This window comes from Telmatherina bonti (genome assembly GCF_933228915.1).
Source record: "Telmatherina bonti genome assembly, chromosome: 20".
NCBI classification, from domain to species: Eukaryota; Metazoa; Chordata; class Actinopteri; order Atheriniformes; family Telmatherinidae; genus Telmatherina; species Telmatherina bonti.
The window spans coordinates 27,122,634-27,135,396 of NC_136618.1; the positions used below are offsets into that span (position 1 = coordinate 27,122,634).

General features: G+C 40.9%; 1 protein-coding gene across 2 annotated transcripts in view; it reads right to left on the reverse strand.

Moving 5' to 3' along the window:
• arhgap21a (Rho GTPase activating protein 21a) overlaps window positions 1–9,022 on the reverse strand; it is a 108,441-nt gene extending 99,419 nt beyond the window's left edge. For both annotated transcript variants that reach the window (XM_079259814.1, XM_079259813.1), the window contains exons 1-2: window positions 8,662–9,022; window positions 7,535–7,782 (exon numbers count right to left, since the gene is read on the reverse strand). In XM_079259814.1, the coding sequence (XP_079115940.1) occupies window positions 7,535–7,612 (78 nt within the window). In that variant the 5' untranslated portion in view covers window positions 7,613–7,782; window positions 8,662–9,022. The remainder of the gene's footprint in view (window positions 1–7,534; window positions 7,783–8,661) is intronic.
• Between the last annotated feature and the right edge of the window lie 3,741 nt (window positions 9,023–12,763).

Below are 12,763 nucleotides of genomic sequence, written 5' to 3' on the forward strand. Positions count from 1 at the left end.
TATTTATTTCATTACTCTGCAAAAATTCTTCCCTTTACGGCAGGAGGTAAGAGGAGTACCGCAGCCCCCACCACAGAGAAGTCTCACTTGTAAAGTCTTCTCTCTCAAAGACATCCTATCAGAGTAGGATCTCTCAAAGAGCTCAAGCTACAAAAAAGAAGGAATCTATAATTCCTAATCATAATGTAATTTATGATTTTATTGTGATTTTGCAATTTGTTTTTTCTTTTATGCTTTTTTTCCTGTTTCATGTAAAGCGCTTTGAATTGTCTTGTACATGAACAGTGCTATACAAATAAAAGTGCCTTGCCTATTACGTGGAAGAATTGCAGAATTCCAGTTAATAGCTGTCTGGTATTATTCATGTTATTTAATTGATGTGTAATTGGTGCAAAGTGATAAAACTAATTAACAAGAAGTGGTGTGTTTATTATCATTTTAGTTTTTTTCTTTTGTTTTTCCTTTATCTCACTATTTTAGCAGACGGAGAATAGCAAGTTTACATTTGCTGCCATGTGCAGGAAGATGGATTCTACATTTTTCATTGAAAGCAGGGCAAACAGCAGCAATAACATGATAACAGACATGTTTGTTTAAAAGAATAGTTGGCCAGCTTGAGTAATCAAGCAGACACAGGACTGTTTCAGGTCAGGAGGCTACGCATACAGCCTGGTCATAAAAGGTCACACAAGACTCACAAGCTGCACAATCATCAACAGCTACACGACGTTGGAAAGAAAAACTGAACATATTTTGTTTGTCTGCCATATGTTGCATAAAAAACTGGTGATAAACAGTGATAAACGAACTGTAAGCATGGAGAGTCTGCGCGTCACACATATACGACAAACTCAGCAACTGTGTGACACACAAACTAAATCCGAGTGGCATCTCCTGTCGATAAGAGATGAGGGAAAAGAAATATGAACATTGACTATATTAGCTAATTATTTCCATTAGATCCTGCGATGCAACGCTGGGATTGAAAAGGGACCGTTTCTCTACCTGAATGTGAAAACATAAGCATGGGTGGGGGGGGGGGGGGGGGGGGGGGGGGGGGGGGGCTCGCAAGGACAATCAGCAACATAAACCAATAAACTCACTTAGAGCTCACTCACAAAATGTGATATTTGTCAAACTGCTTTCTGACCTTTTGGCAAAACCAGATGAAACAAAGACCCTGTTGTGACATTTTGTGTTTAAAAGCAAATACTTAAGGAGTTAAGGGGATTAACGCTTGCAAATCTCCCGCTAAAGGTTTTGAAAGTGAAATACTGCTCCCAATAAATGTCGACCAGGCGATTTTAATAAACTGGCTCAATGGAGAGCAACACTCAAAATAAGCTGACCTAAAATGTGATGAAAAACAAACAAAAATGTTTCTATAAATATCACAAGTGGAGCGGGGGGGGGATCACATCAGAAGCGTCTAACTTTCAGATTTTTTATGCCTATAAAAAAGGCGTTAGCCTTATGCTTAAAGGCTAACGCTATCTGAAAACTGCTCGCTCTGATCTAAATGATCTGGAAACATTTCATTTAGACATGTATCCTTAAATCATACTTTTGATTTCTTTAGTCTTCACGTAAATCTTCAAGAACAAAAATTTATTTATATCATGTTTCTTTTTAACACTTAAAACAAAAAAAAAATGCTTTTCTAAGCCGCTTAGATAGTTTAGATGATAAGTCCAGCGCTTCCTCTGCTACCAACGGCTAGTTTGCAACTTTATATTATATGATCAAACGAACAACAGTATTTTTAAACAATGTGACTTTTCTGCTATGCATTTATGAAATGATGCCCTTGTTCATTACCTCTCCTCATACTGAAAGGGAAACAATGTGGTTTCCTGCCAACACTAACACACACCAACACCAATGGCTACAAATGGTGACTTCACCTGCTGATGTTTACATAAATGAAACAAACAATGGTAAAAACTTTGCACGAAGACGTGTGAGCACTCATATGAAATGTTTGACCTTTCAGATGCGGACAAGCCTGCAGTCGACATACTAAACATCTTCTAGCTACTCCACACTGCACGATCTGTGACTTATGAAGCATGCTGCGTGCACAGGGACAATATGGAAGACAAGTGTGAATATCGCCTAAGAAATCTGCTTTCAGATAAACTGAACGTTTAAACAATTCACAGACACACAGAGATGACCAATGGCGTGTTTCAGAGCCAAAGATGGAGCCAGATAGGGGGTGCGAGTATTGACAGATGCCTTGAGCATGTGTAATGGATAGCATCTTAGCCTCACTGAGCATTAGACTGGTTCTGTTCATGCTCGTCTGCCTGCACCAGCTAACCCTCCCCCCCCTCTCAAACCACATCTCACTTCTATTCTCCGTCCCTTTATCTGATGAAGGACAGGGGGCATCCAGGCAAAAGAGACTATGACATTGAGCCAATACGCAATGAAGAAACATGAGATGAAACAGGAGAAGTGGGGCATTTTTCCAGTGATTTAACTCTTGTTTGTGCTGACACTTTCTGCTACTTTCCTGCTCCCTCCGTTCCTCCCTCTACGCATCCGACATCCATCTCAGCTTACGAGAGGAGTAACAGCATCCAGCGTGACAGTAAGCAGCGTGCTGAGGGACCATGCTGAGCTTTAACGTCACTCCTCCAGAAGAGGAAGAGATAAAAGTGCTGCCAGACACATTTACAGTCACATATTCTGGATGACCTTTATTGAGGTGTAACATCAACATTCCCTTTTTTTGTTTTTTGTTTGTTTCTTCCGTTGACTAAAAAAAAAGGCAAATTTTAATCCAAACACTCATCCCAGATGAGGTTTTAGCATCACTGCAATGAACTGGCTGAGAGAGTTGGTGTCCCAGAGCTAGTATAACCCTACAGTGTACTTCTCTTTAATGACACTTTCACAATGCTAGAGACAGAAGTCAGGCTCATCTGCTCAATAGAAAGACCCCTGAAGTGATGCACAAGATGTATGCAAATCAAAATCATTGCTTCTGCTTGGACTAAAAAGCTGCCATGGCTCCTAAAACCACGCCGTTTTCCTTTTGAGACCCTAAACTCCTCTTCCGAAAAGTGTTTTTTTTTTTTACTCCAATGACTCTCAGACCTGAAAGAAATGAGATCACAGACTGCCTCTTCAGAGATGGGATCAGACTGGTCTGTTGACGCGGGAAATAAAAGAGCAGGTTTGACCTTCTTAGCATCCACGGAAAGATAACAAGCTGTTGCATGGTACAAACCGAGCAGTGCCATGCTCCCCCAGCTCCTAAAATAACACAGTTGTGACGAACACTTAGAAATCCACTGCTTGTAGCGGCGTTCAGGAGAAAAGTGATTCCATTTTTCCCTCTACAGTCATCTTTCCATGGGTTAAATATAGCATCACTGAAAACACACGGGAATAGAGGACGGGTGAAAGGCACGCATGTGGACGGGGGAGGAAAAAAAAAATAGCAAGTGGCTTTGTAGAGTTAGGAGGGGCTATATTTAGCAAAAAGCAGAGAGCATCACTCAGATGAACACTATTGGTCTCATCCTGCTCATTATAAATGAACGATGTGATTAATATATGCTGGAGTTTCACTGCTACGTTAAGGAAAAACAGAAAAGTATTAAATAAAGGTACAAAAAGGTATATAAAGAGTATATTCTATTCTATTCTACAGTCATTTAGCAGACGCTTTTATCCAAAGCGACTATATATAATAGTATTTAGTATAAATGTAGCTCTTCATCAGAGAGAATAATCAGTCCAATCCATACTTTTTTCCTAAATTGGGCAAAAAAAAACTAAAAAAGGAGCTGAAATAGACCATTTTTTCCAGTACGCTCCTCTAAACTGCCTAAATGTAAACAGCTAAAGGCCTCAGCTGCTCAGAGCCACCCTGCCAGTGTGAGGTTGACAGCAGGTTGAGTTGAGAGATAGGCAGGCGTCGTACACAAGGCGTGTTTTTCTCTTAATGATCAGAGCAGCTGGGTCTGAATTGCCACTGCGTTGACGCCGGGCTTTTGGCAGCAGCAGGATGGGCTGCGTCTGTTTCTGCTCCAGGGTTTGTCTTAAAGAAGACGCCGATTCAAATCTGCCTCACGAGCGACCCGCGATGATGCAGAGGAGCCTCCTCCCGCCTGGGGTTTCATCTCTCAATAGATGCTGAGGGGACAGCCGTTCATTGGCTGGGAAGCTTCAAAGTTGGGTACGATTCTTGTGCGTGCTTATGGCAGGCATCAGGTAGATAAAAATAGACTGCTAACAGGGCTGCAAACAAGGTTAAACACCAGCACTGACTCCAAGGATGCAGACAGATAGACTTTTATTTTAATCTGCTGTTAAAAAACAAGCAACAACTCACAGAAGTGGGTAAAAGTTGATTCAAAGACGAGTTTCAGAGACTGAGACATTCATGGAAAATCAGTTTCTGTTTACAAGTTTTAGCTACACAGCTGGAAGCTACAGAGGATGCTGTGGTTTCAGCTTTCCGCAGAGGGAGAGTTGAGTGCTGTTGTGTGAAGCAGTTATTAGATTGTAGAAATGGATATAAGCTAAACCTCACCACAGCAACCCAGAAACACTTGCTGCAGCCAGATAGACGAAAAGGAAAAATATCAGGCTGACTTCACAGTTTCCAAGTCTATATTTGCAAACTGGTTGGTACTTTGCAGAATTTACTAGTTATAGTGGACAATTATTTGTCATTGAAAGGATATGAATTTATGTTTATGCCACTAACCAACCACTGACAAGAATACAAAGGCTTCCCATTTCCCAGCTGGAAGAAGGTGTTCAGTTTGCTGTGAAGCCTAAAGGAGCAACGGAAGAAGATCTGATTGGTCCAGATTTATCCTGTTGCAAAGTGATGGATGCACCAGTGCAACTAGAAAGGCAGAGGAAGTGATGAACTCATCACGACTATTCATACAAGCCTGTGGAGACGGTGTCATGAGCTGAGGTTGCTGCACTTGGTCAGGTCTAGGTTTAACAACGTTATGCGTCCAAATAATGAGGTCAGGCTACTCGGGCTGGGCGATTTATCAGGTTTTAATCTCTATTACGATCTGAGTTTTTAACGATCATAAAAATAAAAGGGTGTGATTATTTTTCTCTCTGCAGTTTCCTCTCCTGCTGTCTTCAGCTGCTAATCGAGCGTCTCTGGCATTGCAGCGCTGTGCTGTAAACTCCTCCCACAGCCGCTTTGCTTTCATTCAGACACTGTTGCCAACTTGGCGACTTTCTCGCTAAATCAACTTTTATTGTTAAAAGCGACAAATCGGGCGACTTTTACTGGAGTTATTAGAGACTTTTCTGGTGTTTTGGCAACTGACTTGAAGACACATATTGTTCTGCAGTTACTGTAAGGAAGGAGCAGCGGGAGCCTCTCCCGTCCTAAAGCACTCCCAGGCGGCCAGTCTCAGTCGGCTCCGGCTGCAGGTCCATGTAGAATAACTGCAGTAGGTTGTGGAAGTTCACCTAAACATAGTTTATACCATTGTCAGTGACAACTGGCTGCTTTATTTTCATATACATAGTTCGGCGAGTTAAACACTGTAATATCCCTCCGTTACGGGGCGTTACCATAGCAACGTGTTAATCAGCTGGTTCACATCAGCTATCTTAACATGTGGATGAGAGAAACGCGCTGCAGCCTGACAGCGGTTGTTTGGCATAAAACGTACATCGAGGCCAACATAAAATAGTTCCTAGATAAGCGGGGAAAAGCAGAATAAACAACTCTGAACCGTGCATTAGACGGTTATAATATGACATTATGACAGCTTCGCTGTCACACGGACCGTCACAGGAAATCATTCCTGCCCACCTCAATAAAACTGTTCAATGCTTCTTCCTTGTGTCTTAGATAACATCACGAATCTCAACCATCGAGAACACTATGACGCGCAGTGTTGTTTAAAAATACTTGATAAATTGTGTTCAATAATCGAGATCTCAATTTCAGTCAAAATAATCGTGATGATAATTTTCGTCATAATCAAGCAGCCCTACATGCTACTATCTGAATAAACTGAATGCTCAGTTTATTCCATCGTCTCTAGCAGCTCAGCCATATTACCAGATGACCACACCGGGATTCACCGGGTTCAAATTGTGAGAGTGGTTCAGGCAGTGTGACATATCACTTTCAGACATCTATTGCCCACCACACCTGAGACCTGAATCCCACTGAGTCTAGAATATGCTGGAGAAGGCTTTGTGCAGTCACCCATCATCACTACAAGATCTTGGTGAAAAATGAATGTAGCTTTGGACAGAAATAACGTTGCAACGTCGTAGCAGCTTTCTGAAACGATGTCATATCAAATGCATGCTGTAATTAAACCTAAAGGCACTCCAGACAAATATTGGAGTGTGTGACAGACAGTGTATTTGGGCTCTACACGGTCAGCTGCAAATCAAATTGATGGATCCCTCTGAACTGAGAAGAATGGCTAAATCAACATCACATGGCCCTCGCTGGCAGGAGCACACAGAAACTGTCCACTACTATCTTGGAGATTGCTCCACTTTCTGTAATTTCTCCAACAGACTGTACGTCAAACACAGACTGCTCTCAGTAATACAGATGTTCGTTTTTCCAGCCTGACAAACATTATTCCTGATCCCGTTCTTTTACCAGACTTGTTTTGTTTTTTTCAATGAAAACCATCAACAGTCAGACACCTGTGCACTGAGCTGCAACCGTTTCACTAACTCCTGATCTGTCAGGATGCCCAGTTACTCCGTTACCAAAGATTTATGCCATCCTTAGCTAGTTCTGGCACAGTAAGAGGATTACCACCACACACACACACACAAACACACACACACACACACTCAAGAGCACTGTTGCCATTTTCTGATAGTGGATTAATCCAAAACATTCCACCGCTGTAGCGCTGTCATGACATACATCCATCCGAGCTTGCCTGTGATGGTGATTATGATGACGTAACCACTTAAACTACGGAAAAAGGATGCGCTTGACAACGAGCCATTTTTCTGAGTTTGGCACGCAGACCCACAAAGGGCCTAGTAACATCAGGACAGCCAATAAAAAACCCCTCTTTGTGCACTTAAACAGTTGTCAGAGAGGGAAAAAAATGAACCCCATCACCCCAAACACTGGCAGATGTGATGCAATCCTGAGCTCACACTTGTTGTTTCCCACTCTGAGCGATTCTGCAGCACATCATGAGTTTTCTGGAAGTAACAATACCTTTGATACAGCTCTGATGAAGTTAAGCAAAAGCAGGGTCTTCATGGAGGCCATAACAAGTTATAACAAGTGAATCCTCATGCAAGCATTTTGCACACCAGTGCACCAGCACAGAGCACGCATTGTGCCAGAAATAGATCTTCCATAAGGAGACTAGGTGTAATAATTCTCTGCCACACAGCCAAACTGTCAAAGACTACATTATAGTATATTGCACTTAATAAACAGTTAAACATAAACTGCACAAAGCAGCTTCATGTCAGCTGCCACCATCCTAAAGCTGCGCAAGCATTTCTAAACCATAAGTCAGTCTATCCAAAGTCCTACCTGGCAAGATGGAGTAACAGCTGTTTGTGTAGGCTCTGCATCGTCTTTGGGTGAATTACTCCAACGTGCTGCCATCATTTCATATCAAACCACCGAGGGGGGAGAAGTCCTTTAGAGCCCACATTGAAGTGGAGGAAGAAGACAGCCCAAGTGGAAAAAAATAAATAAAAAAAAATATATATATAATAATAATAAAGAAAAAAAATCTAATCCACTCCGTCCTCTTTCTTCATGTCAGTGGCTGAAATCTGCAGAGAAATAGTAGAAATTAATCACAGCTGAGGAACAATGAATCACAGCTTTGAGCCGACAAGTCTTTTAACACAATGCAACTCAACATGTGTTTAATGTAAAAACAACCTAACATAATCATCTATTTATATGGTATGGTATGAACCACGACCTCCATTCTGTTGTTACGTTAACAAAAAACGTTTCACTCTGAATATGAAAGGAAACAAAGTGATCAAAAATAGTCACTTGCCCCATAAAGGGTTAAAAACAGGACATAGGACTTTATTATTCCCATGAAAAGCATTTTTTTTTATCAGCTTTAAGCAAAAACAAAAATATAAAATTTGCAATCAAGTGGTGGGGTCTATGCCATTGTCTTTCATAGGGCCGAAAATTCCTGGTGGCGCCCCTGTTCAAGGCCAGATTATCCAATGGGCACTTGCATACACTATGTTTGGACATAAAACAAAATGAACATAAAAGCCACATAGTTACACCACAGTGTTTTGTGTATTGCTATTGGTACCACTGGCTGAGAGATGTTAGAAATGTCATTTCGCCGGCGTATCATTCACAATTTTCACAACGTTGCAGTGAAGGGGGGCCCTGGAACAATCTGAGCCCAGGGGCCTGTGCACTTTTAATCCGGCCCTGTCCCTGACCATGACTATGAGTGGCAAAGGTTTTTACAGTGAGGACTGTGGAGCTACAACAGTCGATTCGAGTCACATCATACTATACCTTTTTTTTTTTTTTTTTTCTTACATGGCGGAAAAATGCCCTTTCTTTAACATTTAAACCCCTGTGTGACCGTCATCTCCGAGCCGCCGTTCATAAACACAAGCTGGCCAAGCGGACGACAGGTTGTTCCCATAATAAACACCCAAACCTACCTGTTACAAATACCACAAACTGGCCCCAAACGACCGAAAAAACACGCCGTCCATCTTTTCTGTTGGGAGTAAGGTGCTTCCGCCGATCCAAGGACTGGTTAAAAAGGCTGTCAAGAGATTAGAAAGCGGGACATTCAGTCTCCTTTCAGAGCCTCGCTGACTGAGCGCTGACGCTCGCTACCTGTTAGGAAAAACACACAGAAAAAAACACGGTAAACGCCCTTCACCGTGCATTTCTCCGTCAAGGAGACGCGGCTCAAATTCAACCCGCGGTGTTCATTCATGTCCCTGCATTTCCTGGCGTCAATTCGAGGTTAATTTCCCCGAAATACAGACAAAAAAAAGTAACGTGTACTCCTACGTGGTCCCGGTTGGCGGCGCGTCAGTATGAACATAGATTGACGAATCTCCCTCCCTACTTGGCTGAAGCTCCGCCTCTCCATTTGCTCCCTCGCTCGGTCTCGTCCAATCAGATCACCAGATTAAATTTGGAATTCTGGAGCGGGCCAATTGGAGGTGTTGTTACATAACAATTTTAATAAAGGGTGGAAGCTGGTTCTTTCTGGTCACCGGCTAAAACCCAGTATTTACTGGTGCTGCATTATTGCTGGAGAGGTCCTGCCTTTTATATTGCATTTCTTGCTTTCAGTTCTGCAAAATATTTACTTTTTGTGCTACTCTGCTGTTTATAAGATGATTATAATCCTTTTCTCTAATATGTTCATTTAACAAATGTATTTACAAGGTGTTTTTTTGCAGAGTAAAATCAAAACAGATCATTATAGAAGTATAATATTGTATACCGTATTTTCTTAAATTTCTTCTTACACTGAAATCAATTTATATAACAAATAAACAGTAAACTCAATAAAATACCTATAAACTAAATTTAACAAACAACAAATAAACAACAATAACAAATAAACAGCAATAAAATACAAATAAACAGTAATAACAGTAAAAGTATTTTATTTTTTTTTACAACAAATAAAATGCCTAAGATAAGCAAACTATATTATATATAGTTTTCATGTATTTTGTTGCTTTAGTGCATATTGTTTTCCATATGAAATAACATTTAAATTATGAGTGCACTTTCACATAGCACCTTTAAATAAGGAGGTACTCATAAACTGATAGAGAGTATATTTTCACACACTGTAAGAAAGGTTAAAAGATAAACTTAAGTGATGAGATGAAATTATATAAACATCACAACGAACATTAAGGGAAAAGTCCTGATGCTCACACACATTTGCTTAGTTCCTCCTAACTGGTGAAACATATTTGCTTTTCCAATAACAACTGTAACAGTATTGTGCCTCACATTATCTTGATGACATGTAGGACATGGCAGCCACATGGTGCGAGGCAGAGCATGAAACAACATGGCCGCACAGCTGATCCATACAAAGACAGAGTCTGACAGTGTTTAGTTGGCAGACTACTCCTAAAGCACAATAGAAGGCAAGACAATAGGACTCTTCTGACCTATACTGTGGTGAGCTTCCCCAGTTTCAGAGAAGAGCTATTGTCTAAAGAGCTCGTGCACTCTCACCCAGACAATGGAAAACTTAAACCGATAGAAGTAGGACATGAGGTTCATATCCACCAGATGCAATTTGTCTATAAACCCGTACTGCATTTGGCAAAGTTTTGCATCCAACTAAGAAGTAGTAGTAAAATATTATTGCTGTTTATTGTTAATCTATTACTAAAATGTATTCAACTTTACTTAAAGAAAAAGCATTTTAGTTACTACAAGAGCATAAACTCCTAAATGCACCACTTTGCTGTTTGCAGTGAAGTTTTGCTTTTTGTAAATGAAGTATTTGTAAGTACTTTGATTCTTTATTCCTGTCACATCGCTGGGGAATAAGAGTGACTCTGACGGTTAGCAGAAGAGTGATTACAAGTTTTTTTTTGTTTGGCTGGATTGGGACACCACATGAAGCCCAGGTTCAAACATCAGACAGCTTTGGGATTGGGACAGCTGGAAATGAAACTGTAACTAAACATAATAAGTTTACAGGTAAACAGTTTTTTTTTGTGGCACTTTTTTCCACACATTCATCATACAAGGACTTCATTCAGTAAACACAAGTGTACCTAATCGCAAGGATTTTTTTTTTTAACAACGTAGCTGAGTTTGAGAGTTTAAGAGGATGAGGATCCACTCCAGGTCGTTTTAGGATGATGACTGGATGCAAACACAGCAGACACCATCTGGTCCATCAGTCACAAACTATAAGCTCCGCAGAAGATATTCTCCCTGTTTGTGTATCAAGATATGTCAGTGAAGAAATATATGTTGAGGTACAGAAAGTTGAGTGGTCTGCATGACTAGAAAAGCGCTATATAAGTACAAGTCCATTTACCATTCTACCCGACTTAATGAGTTATATGTAAATCAAAATATCTCAATTAAGAATTTCACCAAGAATCAGAACTTCTGTCACTGGGTTTCCTTTCAGTTGTGAAATCTAAAGCAAGTCATTTAAAATTTATAAATAAAAAAAAGAAAAATGCTAATTTGGGACTGCACAGTGCAATAGGGGTTAGTACTGTGGCCTCACAGCAAGAAGGTCACTGGTTCGATCCTTGGCTGGGGTGAGATTTGGACAGTGGCCTTTCTGTATGGAGTTTGCATGTTCTCCCCTTGTATGCGTGGGTTCTCTCCGAGTACTCTGGCTTCCTCCCACCATTCAAAGACATGCATGTTAGGTTGATTGGTTACTCTAAATTGCCCTTAGGAGTGAGCGTGAGTGGTTTTTTGTCTTTGTGCGGCCCTGCGATGGACTGGCGAGCTGACCAGGGTGTACCCTGCCTTTTGAAAAGACTGCTGGGATAGGCTCCAGCTTCCCTGCGACCCTTGATTGGACTAAGTGGTTAGGATAATAAATGAATTAATGAAAACAGCTAATATGATCATTTCCATTGAGTAGTTTGTAAAGACATAGACCAGACTGTGTAGAGTTACTAGAAATTGGTAGTATATAATAAGTTGTATACACTACTGGTTTTAATGCAGTAGAAGAAGCAGTAGTCCAAACAGGAAACCAATCTCCAAGAGGAAAAAGAAAACTTTGGTGGCTATTTACAAGATAAGCATGGTTAAAAAAAAAAAAAAAAAAAAAAAAACTTTCTCTCAGGAATTACTTATCTTTCTGGGAATATTTAGCAAAATCATAACAAGTCTGAACGTACTGGTGAGGAAAAGCTTACCAGTCCAGTACGTAACTACATCACAGTGGACAACCAAGTTGGCAGACAACATGAAGGGGTGGGGTTGCAGGCCGTTCTGCATGTCTTATGGTCTTGACTGTTTAACATTATCAGGCCAGTTTACTAGTTTTTACTGAACTGCAGATGTCAACCTCAAAAATTTCATTCATTTATTCACTTATTTTCCAAACTGCTTTGTCCGATTAAGGGTCACAGGGCAGTTGGAGCCTATCCCATCAATCACTGGGTGAGAGGCAGCTTCACCCACCCTGGATAGGTCACCAGTCCATCACAGGGCTAACACACCATTGACACTCACTCCTAGGGACAATTTAGATTAGCCAATTAAACTAACATGCATGAATGGTGGGAGGAAGCCAAACTACAACCACTCCCCCCACCGGGATTAAACCAGCGCCCTTCTTGCTGTGAGGCCACTAACCACTATGCCACCATGCAGCCGCCCTCAAAACAGTGAAACAGAAAATAATTGTCTTTTCCTTTTCTCTGAGAGTTGTTGCGGTAACTTTCCAAGCCTCCGTTTATCAGCACTCATTGTTTCTGTGCAGAATTATTGAACTGTGTCCATTTTTGTTGCATCGCAGTACAAATGAGTGTGTATTTCCTGCTCTTGTGTTGTCACTGTGCACAAGCAGAGCCATTTAATAACCTGCATTTGTTGCAGGGTTGATTGACGCTGGTCTAAATTGCAGCAGAAAACTTTCCCATTGCACTTGAGAAGCAGTCTTGGCATGATTTTTTACTCCAGTAAAAAGAGCTTGACACAGTTAAAGTCTTTAGGATCGGAGGCCAAATGTCTTCAAGACCCAAGAAATGGAGTTCAGTTGCTTTTTATCCAGATGAGTAAGAATGTATT